The sequence below is a fragment of the Rhizophagus irregularis genome, chromosome 28, assembly GCF_026210795.1.
Source record: "Rhizophagus irregularis chromosome 28, complete sequence".
NCBI lineage: Eukaryota > Fungi > Glomeromycota > Glomeromycetes > Glomerales > Glomeraceae > Rhizophagus > Rhizophagus irregularis.
Genome location: NC_089456.1, coordinates 517,020 through 535,561, shown reverse-complemented (window position 1 = coordinate 535,561; position 18,542 = coordinate 517,020). Strand labels below are relative to the sequence as shown.

Sequence of the window (18,542 nt, the reverse complement as noted above, 5' to 3'; positions counted from 1 at the left end):
ACATTCCTATTATCGAAAACAAATTAACAGAAAGGGCTAATAATATACAAAAAATAAAAAGTAGCAAACTATATTGACAAAAAACTAAACTCATGAAAATAATAAAATAGAAAATAATCAGATTGCTCTTCTCAAATAATTCCTTCTAGCTTTTTTAAAATTGAGCAAATATTAATTAAAACTATAAAGTTTATTGATTAGTTCACCTATTTAATATTTATCCAGCTTTCTGATTGTTGACAAATATCCTTTTTAGCTACTTATATCTTGTTAGAAATTGTAACATCTTTTAAAGCTATTTACATATTCTTAATTCCATCTACTCCATTCTACTTGTATAAATAAAATCTATAGATTCCATTTGGTTTCTCAGAAGACCAGTTGAAGAATTTTATAGTAAAATATTTACTCCAATCTGATTTGCATTTTAACCAATTAAATTTCATATTAAGCATACATTATAATACATTTCAACTTTTATAATATATAATAAATTTCATTTTTTTTATTCTTTTAAATGATCTTAAAATATTTGCACTTTAACTTAATTAGAAATTAAATAATATTTTGACTGTAATTTATTATTTTAAATATCATTTAAAATATCCTAAAATAGTTTGAAATTTACTTTTTATACTATTGTAAATTCTAATTAGCAGAAAATTATTATGCAAATAATTTTTTAAAAAATACTAATCAGTTATTCAGATATAATTTATTTAATCCAATTAATAATTATAACTGAATATGTAATATTTCTTTTGCAATTTAATATTTATTACTATTATATAACTTTAAAGTTTAAACTTTTTAAAAAGTTTTTCTGATATTTATAAAAGTAGATATCTTTTTAAATATTAATAGGTTAGTTTATATATTATTATCTAATATTTTCTGTAAATAAAAATAAGTCAACTCTAATTAGTTTCAGGAATTTAATTACTTTTGTATATAATATATGCTTTTTTTAATACTACATTAGAATTTAAGTTTTTTATCAATATTACAATTATAGTATTCAGTGATTAGTATTTATATTCAAAAAATTTTAAGATGCTTAGATACAGATCCATTAGATTAATTTATATTAAAAGTTTTTACATATTTGATAACTTTTTATATATAATTAGTTACAACTAATTTTATAGCTTATTTAGTATTGAATTTTCAAAAAATCTTAAAAGTTGAAACTAAAGAATTATATAATAAGTTTTGAGTAAAAGAACAGCTACCTATAGCTATCTTTTATAAATAAAGTTGCAATATTATTATTTATATTAGTATATTAATTATTAAATAAATATAATTATTATTAAGTTGATAAAATAATATTTTGGTATAAATTGAAGAATAAGTTCCAGTTATTAAATAACTTTCTGAAGTTAAAACAAGTTTTTCTATTAAAGTTTTCAGATATTTTCAACTACTTTTCATATTATTATATATCATTTGTAATGAAAACTGCTGAAAGTTTTTTGGAGTTCTATTATTTTTTTAATACTTAAAATAAAAATGTAATATTCTAACAAATATTAATATATATTATTCAATTAAATTTGATTTAAACTATTATTGTTTATATAATATAATTTATAAATTTATTTCTTATTAAATTTTAAAAATTTTACAATATACATATTTTATTAATAAAACATTATATAGCAATATAAATTCTAAAGATAATACAATTTAATGTTATCTTAATAGTATTTAATTAATATTAAAGTAATTTTCTCTTTTTTTTCAATAAGCTAACAGTTTTTTTTATGTAAAACCAAAATATTATAATATGATTTAATCTATTTATTGATTAATTTCATAGTTTAAATATAATAAGATAGAAATTCTTCGGAATTTAAGCAGTTATTGATGCAGAACTAAAAGCTCAGTAGTACACAAATAGTATGAAGTATGAAGATTACATGTGAAAGTATAGGTAGAAAATGCAATGTTAATTAATTTTTTTTTTTTTTGAATAGAATTATATGATTATACAATAATATATACACACATATATAATTATACAACTTAATATTTGCAAAAATTTTGAAACGAAAATAAATCTATAAGTTTTCAAATTATGGTGTATAAGTGAGTGAAGGAAAGTTAAATATTCTAATAGATCATTTATATGTAATAAATTGTTCAGAAAATAGATTTTATCTACGATGAATTATTAGTTAATTGTGGCTCCATGAGTACACAAATTTTATTAGTGACCGATTCATTCGTAGTTCGAACAGTTAATCGATACATCTAAAAAACCGATAGTTAAAAAATGAAATACAACAACTAAAAAGAGTTTGTAGATATCAAATATCACTCTTACTTGTGCTTCAACGTTCGGTTCCAATCGCATTAAGCATCCGATCATACCTCCTTGTGCTGTGTGCAAGACGCCAGCTCCAACTATATTATAGGGATTTGGATCTACTCCTTTCAAAATTCCATAACGAAATCCTGAAATCATAGAATGTAACCCTTGAAGATCTATTGGCACATTTGATTGCAAAATAGTTTGTTTTTCTCTTGATCCCCCACCAATTTGTTTCCATCTTGTAAAAAACTCTGGTCCATTAAGTTCGATGGGTTCCATAAATTTTGTTAATACAATCGGTAATTTAAGCACAATAGTATGAAGAGTCCCAGATATAAATGAAATTCGAATATTAGGCGTTTCATTAAATAAATTTTGACATTCTATATGAAAGAGCTGCTGGATTTGACCGGATGGTGATATGAGAGTCGCTGGTTGCTGTGGTGTAGTGATCAGAAGATTTTTAACATGTTCTATCACTGTAGTAAATGATGTGATAGTTGTTTGTGTTTTATTCTTAAAATAAAGAGCAAAGCGACCAAGATGGCCATGATATTCTGATTTTATACCAATCTGAAGCTGAGAATCCACAAATAATACACCTTCCATATTATACAAAAGTTTACCAAACCATCTTTCTGATCCTGGTGTTATAAAACCTGCGGGTAATGGCTTTGAAGTTGTTGCATGTCCATTTTGACCACTTAAATCTAATCCTTCAAGATCATGTAAGAAATCAAGTTCCCCATTACCATTATTATTATTTCCATTACTCACAGTTTCATTCTTGGATTTACTATCAGTGGAATTACTTCTGGACCCTAATGTAGAAAAACGTACAGTATCTCTATCTTTATTAATATCTTTTCCTCCAATAACCCATGTACGCTTATCCTCTGTATCTGATTGTTTTTGGTGTAAACGTGACAAAAGAGCTGATTCACGTTCAGGAAAAGGTGGCATCTCTTCACATACTGTTTGCAGAAGATCATCAGCCGGCATAGTAGCAATAGCCATATACTCCGCAGCACGTTGTTGAAGTTCTGAATCCAAAACATGACGATAACGGTTAAATACCGATAGAATTTCTCCTTTTATTTCCGGAAAGATATTAATAAATTTTAAATAAGTGGTCAAAAGTAAAGCTTTTGTCGGTTGGGAACACATTCCAAACTTCGATTGAAGTGTATTAAATTGTTCCATAGGACTAGCACCTGATATATTGGCGATAAGAATTCCAAATTCACCTAAAATATAACCACCTACTTTAACAAGATTTTCATGACAAGAAGGTGACCTTAAATGAATTAAAACTGTTCTCGCAGCATACTCTTGAAGTTCTTCATTATTTACAACAATCTGTACAACACGATACCAAACTACTTCGCCTACATGATCACCAGCAGTACTAAGGAGCTGAAGAATAATATCCACGTACCACTGGTATTCTGTTGCAAATCTTTCTGTCAAAATTGCAATTTTCAACACCATTTCCTCCCGAAGAGCATAATCTGCGATATTAAGATATCTCAGTAATTCGGTTACTATCGCCTTTGCATTTGTGACATCACACATGCTATACAGGAGATCCAATCCCCTACGACGAACACTAATATCTTTATCTTTCAAAGACAATAATATGGTGTCTTGATGTTTTTTAATAGGTTCCAATGAATCTACACAAGCTGCTAAATGTGACATAGTTTCTAATCCTAAATATCGTACATTCGTCTCTTTTGAGGTTATAAAGCGTCCCAAAAGTACGGCGGCTTGATTAACAATCTGTGATTCACAATCTAAGTGGATAGCAAGATTGATAGCTTCGAATAATACAGCATTTTGTGCGTTAGCGTGCTGCACATTTTTAGGCGCATCTTGTGAATTATTAATGATGGTTTGTAACACATTATGTAACTTGTTTCGAATATTACGATCATCTGCGGTGGTAATTTGAAAAAAGAGGTTAGAAATTAAGAAAAACAAATCATTAGATTGAAAATAATGGATTACCAGGAGCCGGGTAATATTGCAATAACCGTAACAGTTTGATTTGCAACCAAGGTATAGGAACTTTATAATATACATAATCAAGAGAATACTCTTTATCAACAATTATCTACAAGAGAATTAAAGCAAATTATTAAACCTGCATAATTAATTATAAAAAATCAAGTGTTACTCCATACTTTTGTTAATCGATCAACTGCTTTAGCATAACAACCCAAATACGCTTCTAGATTATCTTGTGCTAAAGCCATTACCAAACTAGTAACACAAAGCGTAACGCCCTAGTTAATAAATAAAATTTTCATGAATCTTGGTCATGTCAAATATTTTTATTATATGTAAAAAGAATTTACCAGATCTGTGTCATCCATTAAAACAATTATTCTCTCAGCCCAATCCGTTGCGGGGATTACATCAGGGTGTTTTCTATATAACCGTAATAATGTCAAAGCAGCCTTCTTTTTGACAAAACTTTTTGAATTACTAAGTCACCATTGAATAAAAATAAATAGATGGGTGAATAAATCTTGAATTAAAATAGAAAAGGTATATAAATTTGCATGGTCTAAAATAATCGAATATTGCAAGAGAACTTATTTAAAAGAAACATTTACGGTGATATTAAGAGTCTATGAACATCAAATGATAATGATTCCGCCATTTCTCTACCGCCAATATTAGCAATAGCATGTAAAGCTAGACAATTGTATATCTCATTAAGTTCTTCAAGATCTTTACGTATTGAATTGATAACTAGACGTGCCAGATCATTATTCTCATGCATTAACAGGGTCACTCCAAGATATCCCTATAAATAAAATCAACTTAAATAAGATTAAAAATATTAAAAAAATGAAGCAACATATACTTACAATTTGTTTCTCGCTGTATTTGTTGCTTGATATAAGATTTACAGCCTCCATGTGACCAAAATCAATATCCCATCCAAGAATGTACATATACAAAAGCTTGCATACGTATTTTTTCTTTTGGTAACCATTGAGGTTTCCGTCTATAATGTAAATAATGCGAATAAATTAAATGACTATCAATTTACTGTCGTATAATCAAATGTGATGACAAACCCTTAAATTTCGCCCGAATATTTGCCATTTCTTTATTAATTCGTTTTTCTTCTAACTCTCTCACCCTGCCTGTGATTTTATTGGAAGATAGTCATGATAAGATGAGTATTTTCTACAGTATGTCATAAGTCAAAAATTAAAATAAAAATTTACAATTTCTTATATCCGCGATAAACACGGTCAAGCCGCGCATATTACTTGACATAGTTATAAATAAACCTGAATGAACTGTTTTTTAGATCGTGAGGTAGTAAAGGACTAGAAATGGGTTTGTTTAATACCAGGTTAATCATAAATTTCCGGCTTGTATAAGTCGACGGTATTGAATCTACAAATATAATTACCAAGCTTGTAGAGAACTAAATTTATGAGGGAAGTAAACCGAGATGATGTCGAGTTGTTGATAAAACCTGAGTTAGAAGTTTATTAAACTGACACGCATAAAATCTTAAATTTAGTGCAACTGTGTTATCCCGTGATTAGATCACATGATATTTATAATATAAATAAAAAAAAAATTTGAAAAAAAAGATCCCTTCAAAAAAAAAAAAAATATGGTATTGGCAAGTTTACTTCGAACGAGTTTGTTAAAGTCAATAAGACCTATATCCACACTACTAAGAACTTCTTTGATAGTTAAACCATTTTCTGTAACACCAGTGTCTCGTGTTGCACTTACGCGTCCAAATCCTAGTCTACTCATTTCTCGTGGGTTTACCGCGACAAGTTTTCGGTTAAATGCTGTACCTGCTCCAAGTAATGCTACTACGAAATATTGTTGTATTAAGAAGTATTAATATTCAAAACTAAAATATTTCTTTTTTTTTTTGTATATTTAAAGAAGATACCCAAACTGATAAAGAATTGGCTGTTAAATTGGGGGAAGAATTGAATTATGAAAATGAAATCACTGAAAAAGAACCAGAATTCGTGAAAACTTTCTTGTCACAAAATCCATTTAAAGTAATTAATAAGTTAATATTTAAATCCAAAAATTTTGATGACTTTTTATAAAAAAATTTTCATCTATGATTTTTGTATTATAGATTGAAGACAAACCGGGTGTAAATGAAGTTGTACTTTCGAGAGTTTTTGGAAATGAAAAGTAAATTGAATTATAAAATAACCTATGTTCATTTAGTTTGTTCATTATTAATTTATTTATTATTTATTTTTTCGTAGGATTCGTTTAATTTTCGATATCAATATCCTAGATCAGCAATCAACACAATTTTCAACAGATGAGGATGAAGAAACTGAAGTAAGTTTGTTTTTTTAGTGTTTTGGTTCTTAAAGCGAATATATTTAGCTTACATAAGTGTGTATTACAATATGCATATTTTCCAAATAAGTTAATAACTTGAAAATCGTATTACAGGTAATAGAGGAGGAAGAGGATGAAGATACCGAACCATCATCGCCTATCAGATGTTCTATCAATATTGAAAAGGTACTATATTTTTTTATGTAAATCAAGTAGAAATAATTATTTAATTTATCTATATTTTTTTTATCAAAGAATGGAAAAGGTGCATTGGCGTTTGAAGTAATGCTTGTCGATGGTGTATTCCTTATAAGTTACGTGGCGCATTATAGTGACGCGAAATTAGCAAACGATTTGACAGTTGAAGCGGACTGGATGAGAAGAGGTTTTTACCCTGGACCACAATTCGAGACGTTGGATAATGTTTGTATAATATAATTTCATTTTAAGTGCTATTATTATATTTACTATTCACGTGAATTAAATTTTATTTTTTTTTAAAATAAATAGGATGTTCAAGCTCTTTTTGAAAAATTTTTAGAGGAGCGTGGCATTAACACTGCTGTCGCTATGTTTATTCCAAATTATGTCGAATTTAAAGAACAAAAAGAATATATTTCATGGCTCGAAAATGTAAAAAAATTTGTCGAATCCCCATAATTAAATATTTATAATTTTAGATATCCTGTAATACTATTGAAACCATCTAAATAATAAATATCTCACATTTGGTGACACATTTGTAAATTGTAATCTGTTAATCTTATTATGGTATTATGACATATTTTAGTTCACGCCACCATTTCTACCAATAAAAACAATCGATTAATGACTCATTACTGGTGATGTCATCGCATTCGCATTATAATAATCGGGAAGTTTTTTTTGCGTTGCGACAATTTTTGAATTTGCATTTTATTTAAAAATGTCTTTCTACAACAACAATCAAGGAGGTTATAGACCACCGCCACAGTCACAAGGAAGTCAATACGGAGCTCCACCACAAGGTTATGTACAACAAGGACCTCCTCCACAAGGAGCTTATGGACAACCTGGAGGATATCAATATCCTCCTCCTCAACAACAACAAAGTATTTAAATAGTGAGATGCACTAGTGAAATCCGTAATGAAACTTTTGTATAATATTTTATTTTTCGTTAATATAATAGATCGTCCTCCAAATTCTGGTAGTGCCCCTGCTCAACCACCACCAGGGGTTGACCAACAGCTTTACTTTTGGTTTCAAGCCGTAGATACTGATAAGAGTGGAGCTTTGACCACAGAAGAACTACAAAAAGCTTTAATTAATGGTACGCATTCTAAATAACTAAAATAATAATTTCTTTTCTTTTGTATCAATTCAATAATCGAATTTTCTAATTTTACAATTAAGGCGATTGGAGTCCATTTAATATTGAAACCGTGCGTTTGATGATGAATATGTTTGATACTGGTATGTAACAAGTATTTTTAGCAATGATTAATGCATCATTGTATTAATTCTATAATAATTTTAAACATTCAGATAATTCTGGTACGATCGCTTTTCAGGAATTTACAGGACTTTGGCGTTACATCGAGGATTGGAAAAAGTGTTTCCAAACTTTTGATGCTGACGGTTCTGGCACTATTAATTTCGCTGAACTAAAAAATGCTTTGAGAACATTCGGTTATAACTTGAGTGATAATTTCATTAATCTTCTTATTAAAAAGTATGATAAATATGGTGAGTGCAACTTCTTATTTATTCATTAATTGAAATTTTTCCGTTGTTTCAATGCGAAAAAACTGTTTAAGAGTGAGGGAAATATTCCCCCCTGTTAACACAAAAACCTTGTGAATATGAATTATTAACCAATTTAAGGCGGTAAAAACAATGCAGGAAAGGGCGACGTGACTTTTGATAATTTTGTGGTAATGTTTTTTTTTTCATCTATAATATTCCGTTTTAAAAAAAATGAACTGATATTAATTTTATATTGATCTTTTTTTTTTAGCAATCATGTGTGACCGTTAAGACACTTACGGATGCTTTTCGACGTTATGATACCGATAACGATGGATGGATTTTAATTAATTATGAACAGGTAAAAAAATGTGTATTTTTAAGTTTTTTTTTTATTCTCATGACTGAAGATTTTATCACATAATTGTTTTTTTATTTAGTTTTTGGAATTGGTAGTCAATAATCGATAAGTAATTTAATAAAAAATTAATAATATATAAATCAAAATAATGAGATTTTATACGGAGTAAATTAATGTTTATTTATGTTACTTTTACTTTATTGTATTTAAATTAGTTATTCATTTGTTTATTTTATTATTTTAAACAAAATTTTCCTATTATCTAATAAATATTAATATAACTTTGTTCCTTAACGTTAAGCAAAAATTTTTTATGATGTATAAATTATTATTTAAATAACTTATCCATAATATATTTATTTATATTCTTCTACGTTTAGTGGGAGTAGTGGTATGTGTAGATTTTATTGAACTGTCTGTCGATATCTGATTTACATTACCTTTGTCTTTGTCGGAAGAAACTTTTGAAGCATCATTGATTCTCTGTCGTATTGTGTTAACTGTAGAAGACATTGAAGACTAATAAAAATATATATATACATTTTTTAAAATGATTAATAAAATTACAAAAACAAGCCATTGTGTTAAGTCAGGTTAGGGTAAGGGTAGAAGAATGTGTCACATTTATGTCACTTCCATTTTGGGGACTTGAAAAAATCGAGAGCCATGGCGCCAAATTATATAATTCAATAAAATAAAAATAATTACATTTGGATCGGTATGGTATTTATAAGACGTGGGAGTAAAACTTGTTGAGAATGAAGACGGATATCCAACTCCAGGTATTGGCGGTTCTTGACTAAAAATTAAACATATAACTTATTATCTTAATCCTATATTTTAATAGATTATTTATAACTACCTTTGAGCTGAATAAGGATAATTATAATAATTATAATCATAATAATTATAATAAGCGGATGAATCAGGTTGAGGATAAATAACAGGAATTGATGTTAATGACCGAGAAGAATCATTCAATTTTGTTTGATGATGTACTAATTTTCAATTTATAATTTTTAAAACCAAAAATAATAATAATAATAATAATCGACCAATAAATATAATTTGATAAAGTTTGTTATCATCATAAATAACTCATTTTTCCAAATAAAATGTCTTACTTTTATTTTCGTGTTCTTTTTGTTCATTGGTTTTAATGGAAATCACAGTACGTCTATCTCGTAATTTTCCTCGAGTATCTTCAATAGTTTCATACTCTGGACCATAACGTACTCTTAGACTAGAACTAAAGAATATGTGATCATCAACCTTCTTTTTCGCAACTCTAACATATATATTATATATTATATATTATATATTTATTTATATATTATAATTATTCATAATTTTTACAATCAAAAAATACCTTGCTTGAGGTAGTGATTGAAATTTTATCCAATAAACATCAGTGAATTCTTCGCATGGATAATCATCAAGATATTGATACCTAAATGATTATTATATATAAAAATTGGATATCTATATATATGTATTATAGAATTGGAATTGGCAAATGAATAATTAACTTATAACATACTCTTCTATAGTTCCATAAAGTGCAAATAATTCAAGAAGTTCTTTTGTTAAACCGAGTGCAGGAACGTTTTCTACAACCAAATATCTTTATACGGTTTATGATATTTAGAAACAATGAAAAAAAGAATTATTTAATTCGGTAATACTTTTTATAGTATTCTTAATAGTATTTTTAATACCTTGACTCCTGGTTAATTGTATAAACTCGGGTAGCTATGGGTTTACGACCAGCTCTATATGCAGGTCTTCCAGGATCTTATTAATAAATGAAATCAAAAAGTCGTAACGTATAAATTTTTTTTACGTTGTTTTTTTAATTTATAAAAAAAAATAGATATAAAAGAAACTAACAACTAAACTGTTCAAATCTTCACTCATTTTAAAATCGTTAAATTTCACATTCAGTTTCACCTTCCGTCGGGTTAAGCCTTTTCGTGTTTTCTCGAAAATCCGGTTTTATTAAAATGTCAAAATATTTTGATGACAAACTACTAATTTAGTAAATCAAATATTTATATTGATTGACATATGTATGTTTATTGATCTACGAACTACAGATTCAAGGATGCAAACTTTTTTTTTTAATTTATATATATATATATTATATAAATTGATTAAATTGATTTTGAACATAGTATAATATATCATAATTACGTAATCTACTTTAATACAATGGATTATATGTATGCTTTAAAAGGTACATTATGTTATAACAATATTACGCGCATGTGTCAACTTTTATGTTTTTATTTGGTTTTCCTATGTTCAACTTCGCCACCACCAGCAATGACACCAACTCTTAAATTTGACATTAAATTTCTAGCGGCATTAGAATGATCATAAACACCACCATTAAAATATGTGGTCACATCTCTACCAATTGAAGTTGTTAAAAATGATTTACCACCAGGATGTTCATTAATAAATGATGAAACATCGTGAATGATTCCTTCAATGCAAATCCAATTATTTGTTTTAGCTCCATCTTGAACTGTTAAGATAAAAAAGCAAGTTAACCTCTGTCTCTCTTTTTTGAAAAAAAAAAAAATAAAAGACTTACATTCTTCGAAGGTGAAAACAGGTAATTTAGAAATATCTTTACCCCACTGAAGTAATAATTTTTTTTGATCCAATTTCTTTTGTTCCATTAAAAATTTACCTTTTTTAATTTCATTGTCGGGGAATTTTTTCAAATGATGAGTACCACCAACATATGATAAAAGTTTAATCAGCCACTTAGTTGGATCATATTGATAAAATCTAATAGCATTACGATAATCTTGTGGAAATTCGTGATGAAAATTATGATATCCTTCACCAAGTGATAATATGGCTGTTATGAAATGATCACGAGGAGTACGTCGATCATCAAAAGTATGATCTCCCAAATAATGCGCCAATGAATTTACACAAAACGTTGCATGATGAACGAATGTTAAACGGAGTAAAGCCGCATAATAAAATCCTCCCTATAATAACAAAAATTATTTTTATTATTTATACACATATTTGTAACGTGTATTTATGTATTTAACTTACCCAGTAATCACCCCAACCCAAACCTGCTACAATAGTAGGTAAAACAAAGCCCATTCCAATAGCAAATAAACCATAATATCTATGTTGTATTACTATCATTTGGTCAGCATTTAAATCTGATATATCAGCTCTTCCAATTTCATTCGGATTTTGTTTTAGCATCATCCAACCTATATGTGAATAAAATAATCCTTTATTGGCACTATATGGATCTTTACTAGTATCAGTGAAACGATGATGAGCTCGATGATCACGGCACCACCAACGAATTGAACCTTCTACTGCACCAGATGCTGCAAAAATTAAGAATAATTCAAAGGGTCTAGATGCTTTGTATGAACGATGAGCCCATAATCTGTGATATCCTATTAGATTGAATTAAATCGTTAGGAAAATAATTGATCTACGCGTAACACGAAACTTTCTAAACGCCTGCACACTATTTTTAGAATATATGAATTATAATTCCAAAGTAGATATAACAAAAAAAAATGGCTCGATGGTTTCTTTTTAAATTTTTTAATAGGAAATTTTAAAAATTAACATTGAATTTAATGTCCAAATCAATTTCTTTCCTACTTTTCCTTTCCTTTTTTTTTAAAAAAAAAATAAAACTCTACAAGCATTTCTCTTTGAACTTTTTAAAATACTTACCAGCAGTAATGCCTAATCCTGTGATAAAATAATATATAACAGCCCATATAGCAGTATAAACTGTAAGTTTAGTTGTGAATGCTCCATATAAGCCTATCGCCGGTATTCCGATAAGTAAAGGGGTATGTAACCAGTTAATGTGTTTATACCAATTTGACCATGTAATTGGATCATCTCTAATATTCCATCTTTTAGGTCTTTCATTCAAATAAAAAGGGTTTTGCGAAATCTCTTCGGGTTCAGTTGGTAGAAATGTTGCCTGTGCCACCATTTTTAAATATGAAAAAGAAAAATAATAAAAAAATAAATAAGAAGGAAAAATAAATAAGAAGGAAAGATCTAATTTATTGCTTCTTTATTTATTTTTATTTAAACTAATTAAGGAACAAAACCGAGAAGAAAAAGAAAAAAATTAAAAAAAATTTTAAAAAAAAATTTTGTGTTAAGGTATATATATATATTTTTTTAAAAAAAAAATAAAAAAGGAAAAAAATGACATGTTTGGAATTAATATAATTACACATAAAAAAAAAACGAGTCAAACACGAAAGAATGAGTAAAAGGGGAATTGGGGAAGTAAAATTCTTTTGGGGCAGTTTTCAGTGGAAACATATTTTTCATGTTGTGCTTATACGTAAATTAAAATATTAAAATATGCAATATTAAATGAAAAAAAAGGGCTTACATACAAAAAAGATAAATTAATTTATGAAAATCAAATTTCAATATAAAAAAACAGAATATATTAAAAAAGAAAACCTCAAAAAGCCTGATTTCTGAAAAAAAAATTTTAAAATTTAAGGTTGGGGCGGAAAAAAAATTATTCGTAGCTGTTACATAAACAATCTGCTAAGCAGAAGATATCTAGGGTAGAATATGTTTGCCTCCCCCCAAAAATAATAATTGTCCCCAATGATTTACAAAAATGTAATCGCGTGTTTAATTTTTCATATGCAAATACAAATTATTTATTAAACTCGTGGGATAAGTGTTGATGTAATTAGTGTAATTAATGTAATAGAAATGTGAATAGTGAATAGTGAATAATAGTGAATAGTAATACTTTATTGTTTATATATTAAACAGGTGATCTAATAATTGCCGCATGACACTTTTGATTATTAAAAAAATGATTGTCTGCTCGCTTATTAAAAAATAAAAAATCATTTAACAAAAAAGTATATAAAGATTGTTGATTACTTCAATATTTTACAAAATATTTCTTTCTTTCTCTTTTTTTTTTTAACCCAAAATTTGGCTTTTTGTCATATGAAAATTTTAACCCCAAAGAAAAATTAATTATGTGTATCCTATTTTGGACTTTAGATAATCATCCCAAATACAAATTGTAAATACTAATATTTTTTTTTATCACGTATCATGTGTTATCATATTTCATGTCGTACAGACTCAATTAAAAATGTTATTTATTTATTATTTTAGTATATTCGCCGCAAATCGAGATGAATACTTAAATCGACCAACAGCTTATGCGTCATGGTGGCATCCAAATGTCTTGTCAGGTATTGATAAGTTAGGATTGGGAACCTGGCTAGGAATAAATCGTCATGGCAATTTTGCTGCCTTAACGAATTATCTTGAAGAATATCATCCACCACCAGATTTATTATCCCGTGGAATTCCTGTAAAATCAATTCTTGAATGTTCCGAATTAAAAATCCCTTTATACAATCAATTTGAAGAGATATCAAATAATTCTAATAAATATGGTGGTTTTAATTTAATCGCATCAGATTTAAGTCTTTCTAACCCAAAATTCTATTATCAAAATAATAGAAGAAATGATGGAATTAAAGAATTGAAAAGTGCCGAAATTTACGGTTTAAGTAATAGTGTATTGGAAGATCCCTGGCCCAAAGTTCACATTGGTATAGAGGACATGAAATCAATTCTTAAAGAATCTACCAACGAATCTGATATTGTAGATCGCTTATTTAATTTATTAAGGTAAAAAAAATTTAATTATAATGAATAAATAAATTAACAAAATCAACTAATTTTTATTTAAATTAATTATTTAAAGTAAAACAGAGACACCTGAAAAATTAAATAAGGAAACAGATTTATGGAAGCATTCAATTAGAATACCAAAATATGATAGGGGAGATGGATCATATGCCACACGCACGTCAACCGTTATCCTAGTAGATCGTGATAACAATGTTTTATTTATAGAAAAAAATTTTTTTGATGAAAATGAGGAAATAAAGGAAAAAGAAAAAGGAACATGGTACAGATTCTCATTTAATAAATAATAAGTTATATAGGTTATAGATTATACTTAATCAATTAATATCGTAATAATAAATTATCTACCATAAGGTCATTAAAATATGTGCGCATTAATTTCATCTAATAGCACAACTTTTTTTTTTACTCTTATAATAGTTAGACTATATAATAAAACATTTTTTAATCAAATCATAAATTTTCCGATTTATCTTCAATGTTAAAAATCGCAAAGATGATATAATGATGAGGTGTGATTATATGCGAAAATTATTTCATAAATGGACATATATCTTGGGGATATGCGTCTCAATTATTAAACATGTGGAAACATTCCATCTATACAAAATGATAACGATATGATGACAAAATCATACGGAAGAAAGAAAGAGTTCCAAAAAGATTCAAATGTTATTTAAAAAATGATTAACCGTAACTAGGAAATCGCATAATGAATATAATCCCAAGCGGAATTAGTGAATTTTTTGTGGAAGAACCATTAAACACAACCAAATTTTACTATTATAATACTATTACAATCTTATAGATAATCCTCCGCTTTGCCCCGGATAATATTTTCTATCTGTTATTGACTCAATTAATTTTCCTCAAATCAACTTAATCAATCAATTTAAATAAGAATTTTGATTCATATGATTCATATTATATTATTCATTCTTTCCAATAATTATTAAGAATACACTGTTTGAATAAATAGTTTTTTTTTAAAAAAACAAAAAAATCATGATTTTGATTCTTCAGTTACAATTTCTTCAGATATAGATTGTTGCAATAATTCTTCTAAAGATTTTTCAAGCACATCTATCCGTGATGCCATATCATCCACTAAAAAAAATTTTAAGTTAGTAAAATTTGTTTAAATTAAAAAAGAAATATCATTAATTAATAGATTAATTATACTTTTTGAAAATAAATGTAATGATAAATCATCGAATTTTGTTTGCTTGAATTATACAAATAGATTAGTCAAAAATTCAAATAATTTGAAGCAAAATCGTTAAGTAAATAAATACCAATTGTAAAAGTACAGTTTCAACCTTATATATATATGTACATATAAAAAGAAATTCGTTAATTTCAAAAAGAAAAAAAAAAATGTAACATAATTTTCAACTTTTCAACGTTAAAAATATAATAAACTTACATATGCCGTAAGTTCTTGAGGTGACTGTATATCCGCTAGAACAGCATCAGAAGTATCTTTAATAGTTTCCTCAGTTTCCGGTTTGCTATCAGTTTGAGATTGCGGCTGCGGCGGTGGTGGAGGGGGAGGTGGTGGTGGTGGCGGAATATCAGACATGTTTTTTTTATATTTTTTGAGAGAAAATTTTTTCGGTCTTTATTTATACGAGACGTCCCAAACTGTCCAACTTAGTTAGTGATCAGCATATGGATTTCCTTGTGTAACTACAATAACAAGACCAGCAATGGCGAGTTTGATATTTTCACGAACCAAATTTATAAGTAATAACTAGCATAGTTACACTTTTAAGATCATATGACAAGAGCTCATTTTTTAACCTTAAATCCTATTAATGCTTTAACCGTTAAAAAAATTACCTTAGGTTTCAATGGGTTTTAAAATCCAATAGCAAAGTAGAACGTAACATTGTACGCAATATGCTCATTACAAACTACAAAGTAATATTAATTTGTTTAAATCAAATGTTTGATATCAAAACAAAATTTATCACGCTTTGCGATATTTTTTATCGAGTTTTTATGGGAAATGTATTAAATCATTTTTCACCCTTAGCTATTATAACTTTTTTATATTGTTTTACTACTAAAGGTATGGGTAAGATTTCACATGTTAATACTATTGCAATTAAAATAGCATATATTTCTAGAGGTCGTTCTTGTTGCGGAAAAAACCATAAGATTACTATCAAAAATCGATCAAATTAGTTTTTTTTTTTTGATTTTATTACACATGTAATAAATATAAAGTTCTAATCATACCACAAATACCGTATTGCGCTAAGCTTCCTAAATTCCAAATTAAGAGGATAACTAAAAGTTTCCCTGGTGAGCATATTAAGTCAGCTCTTGTCGCTTCATATAAATACCAATCATAATTCTTATAAACATTCTTTTGTGTTTCTTTTATATTAGGTGTAAATAGTTCGTTTTGTTGGTAAGGTATTTTTCTACTAGCGATATATATTTTTATTGCCCTTGGTAAATTAATAATTCTTTTAGGATGTGATATAATTGTCAATAATGTAAATTCGGCATTAATAACCTGCATTTTTGTTTCATAATAAATGTATTGTAATATATCGTAATAATGTTATCGTAAAAAATCACTTTTTTTTTAATCAATTTACCTGCGTAAGAACTTCCATCCAAAACAGGTTTGCTTTTTTTTGTCTTATTGAAATCAAATCAATAATAATCAAAATATTAAGCGCAATAGCGACGACCAACCGAAAATATGTTAAAATCTCGAAAACTCTTTTGCTCCGTATAAGTATATATCTACAAACTTTCGCACATCCTTTATCCGATACTTCCTCTTTTTTTGTTTCTTGAGCAGGGATATCTGTTTTCGTTACTATAATAAGTGGTTTATCAACTCGATGTTTAGGAACGATTGGCGACTCCGATATAGATGGTATAGATTCATTACTAACACTTGTATTTATATAAGTAATTGGTGAACTTATCGAAGAGGACATTTCTGAATTTTAATAATTATATTAAATATGAACGTTCCGTGTGTTTTAAGTAAACACGTGCTCAGTCCAGCAAACTGCACTAACTAGAAAATTTTTATTGATTTGTTGTGGTGGTTATAAAACAATGCTTTAACTTTTTTTGGCCGAAATAATCAAAAAAATTTGGTTTTTTAATAAAATAAATGCGAAAAATTATTAACGATCGCCAGAGCCTCAACAAAAAAAACCAGAGGTTTTTTTATACTTTTTCTCAAATTTTATAATCATAAAAAGTGGAAAAAAAAAAGTTAGTTCTCATGAAATTATTGCCATCTGTGGCTCCACCAGTTAACTGCGCCATCTTTAAAAGTAGTCAGCTGAAAAATAAAAAAAAATATTTTTTTTTTTTCTTAATTAAATCTCGTCGAATTATATATATAACTTGAAAAATTTTTTTTTATCAGGTTATTTGACGAGTTCAATTTTCGGCAAAAATCAAGAAAATTACTTGTCAACTCTATAGCGAAACAAATTAGCCACAAGGAAACGTTAAAAACAGGATAATCTTTAAATTTGAAGATCGTGAGTTATTTTGTAATGCGCCGCAGTTTATACCTTCTTTTTTTTCTTACGTAGTTTTGATGTCATAAATTAATATACTCAGCCCTTTTCGCGAAAATCAAAAGATGATAAGAGTGGCTTAAATATTATTTTGACCTTGTACAACTTGGATATTCAATTCTTGGATGATATTAAAATTATTTTACCGCTAGCATTTGATTTGTAGAAAATTTCAAGGCATATTTTTTTTAATCTTACGCCACTTACGCAACACTAAAAATTTTCACTCACCCAAAGATTTTCACCCAGGCGGTAGGGTTATTTGTTCGTTAACTAAATGGATACATGGTTTAAATAGACATAAATCTGTGTGACTTCGTCACTCAGTTTTAAATACAAATTGTGAAAAAAAAGAAATTTGTGAGGCTTAGACACGTTCCGAGATTCCAGCTTTCAATTGCTTTTTAATGGAGTCGCACGGATGCAAATATATGAATCATCTAGTTTCACAATACAGAGAGCTAATACAATAAGACCTTATGGTAGATAATTTTATT

The 18,542-nt window shown here is 27.6% G+C and overlaps 8 protein-coding genes across 8 annotated transcripts; 3 read left to right on the top strand and 5 right to left on the bottom strand.

The window, feature by feature from the left end:
• Positions 1-2,163: 2,163 nt before the first annotated feature.
• OCT59_018766 (uncharacterized protein) lies at positions 2,164-5,614 on the bottom strand (the record flags this gene model as incomplete). The annotated part of the gene is made up of 9 exons (XM_025314366.2): positions 2,164-2,256; positions 2,330-4,254; positions 4,328-4,433; positions 4,504-4,605; positions 4,678-4,807; positions 4,939-5,132; positions 5,197-5,336; positions 5,410-5,478; positions 5,563-5,614. 9 exons carry the CDS (start codon positions 5,612-5,614, stop codon positions 2,164-2,166), a joined length of 2,811 nt encoding a protein of 936 aa, XP_025185160.1.
• Positions 5,615-5,936: 322 nt separating this feature from the next.
• Positions 5,937-7,414, top strand: OCT59_018765 (uncharacterized protein). Its single transcript, XM_025314367.2, has 7 exons — positions 5,937-6,165; positions 6,251-6,372; positions 6,456-6,514; positions 6,592-6,670; positions 6,788-6,859; positions 6,929-7,096; positions 7,184-7,414. Exons 1-7 carry the CDS (start codon positions 5,964-5,966, stop codon positions 7,331-7,333), a joined length of 852 nt encoding a protein of 283 aa, XP_025185161.1. The 5' UTR covers positions 5,937-5,963; the 3' UTR covers positions 7,334-7,414.
• Positions 7,415-7,570: 156 nt separating this feature from the next.
• On the top strand, positions 7,571-9,065 carry OCT59_018764 (uncharacterized protein). The gene is made up of 7 exons (XM_066135605.1): positions 7,571-7,764; positions 7,844-7,984; positions 8,068-8,127; positions 8,200-8,400; positions 8,557-8,588; positions 8,672-8,761; positions 8,841-9,065. Exons 1-7 carry the CDS (start codon positions 7,599-7,601, stop codon positions 8,868-8,870), a joined length of 720 nt encoding a protein of 239 aa, XP_066004876.1. The 5' UTR covers positions 7,571-7,598; the 3' UTR covers positions 8,871-9,065.
• A 3-nt stretch (positions 9,066-9,068) lies between these two features.
• On the bottom strand, positions 9,069-10,724 carry OCT59_018763 (uncharacterized protein). Its single transcript, XM_025314369.2, has 8 exons — positions 10,660-10,724; positions 10,480-10,555; positions 10,302-10,385; positions 10,131-10,211; positions 9,886-10,049; positions 9,624-9,759; positions 9,470-9,560; positions 9,069-9,280 (listed from the first exon to the last, which is right to left on the bottom strand). Exons 1-8 carry the CDS (start codon positions 10,676-10,678, stop codon positions 9,122-9,124), a joined length of 810 nt encoding a protein of 269 aa, XP_025185163.1. The 5' UTR covers positions 10,679-10,724; the 3' UTR covers positions 9,069-9,121.
• An 89-nt stretch (positions 10,725-10,813) lies between these two features.
• OCT59_018762 (uncharacterized protein) lies at positions 10,814-12,764 on the bottom strand (the record flags this gene model as incomplete). Its single annotated transcript, XM_025314370.2, has 4 exons — positions 10,814-11,291; positions 11,361-11,769; positions 11,840-12,204; positions 12,494-12,764. 4 exons carry the CDS (start codon positions 12,762-12,764, stop codon positions 11,047-11,049), a joined length of 1,290 nt encoding a protein of 429 aa, XP_025185164.1. The 3' UTR covers positions 10,814-11,046.
• A 1,030-nt stretch (positions 12,765-13,794) lies between these two features.
• OCT59_018761 (uncharacterized protein) lies at positions 13,795-14,870 on the top strand (the record flags this gene model as incomplete). Its single annotated transcript, XM_025324616.2, has 4 exons — positions 13,795-13,841; positions 13,937-14,461; positions 14,538-14,744; positions 14,837-14,870. The coding sequence occupies 4 exons, from the start codon at positions 13,795-13,797 to the stop codon at positions 14,868-14,870; spliced, it is 813 nt and encodes a 270-aa protein (XP_025185165.2).
• Positions 14,871-15,137: 267 nt separating this feature from the next.
• OCT59_018760 (uncharacterized protein) lies at positions 15,138-16,076 on the bottom strand. Its single transcript, XM_025324617.2, has 4 exons — positions 15,909-16,076; positions 15,778-15,801; positions 15,665-15,707; positions 15,138-15,589 (listed from the first exon to the last, which is right to left on the bottom strand). Exons 1-4 carry the CDS (start codon positions 16,062-16,064, stop codon positions 15,486-15,488), a joined length of 327 nt encoding a protein of 108 aa, XP_025185166.1. The 5' UTR covers positions 16,065-16,076; the 3' UTR covers positions 15,138-15,485.
• Positions 16,077-16,503: 427 nt separating this feature from the next.
• On the bottom strand, positions 16,504-17,445 carry OCT59_018759 (uncharacterized protein; the record flags this gene model as incomplete). The annotated part of the gene is made up of 3 exons (XM_025314371.2): positions 16,504-16,649; positions 16,727-17,009; positions 17,095-17,445. The coding sequence occupies 3 exons, from the start codon at positions 17,443-17,445 to the stop codon at positions 16,504-16,506; spliced, it is 780 nt and encodes a 259-aa protein (XP_025185167.1).
• Positions 17,446-18,542: the final 1,097 nt, after the last annotated feature.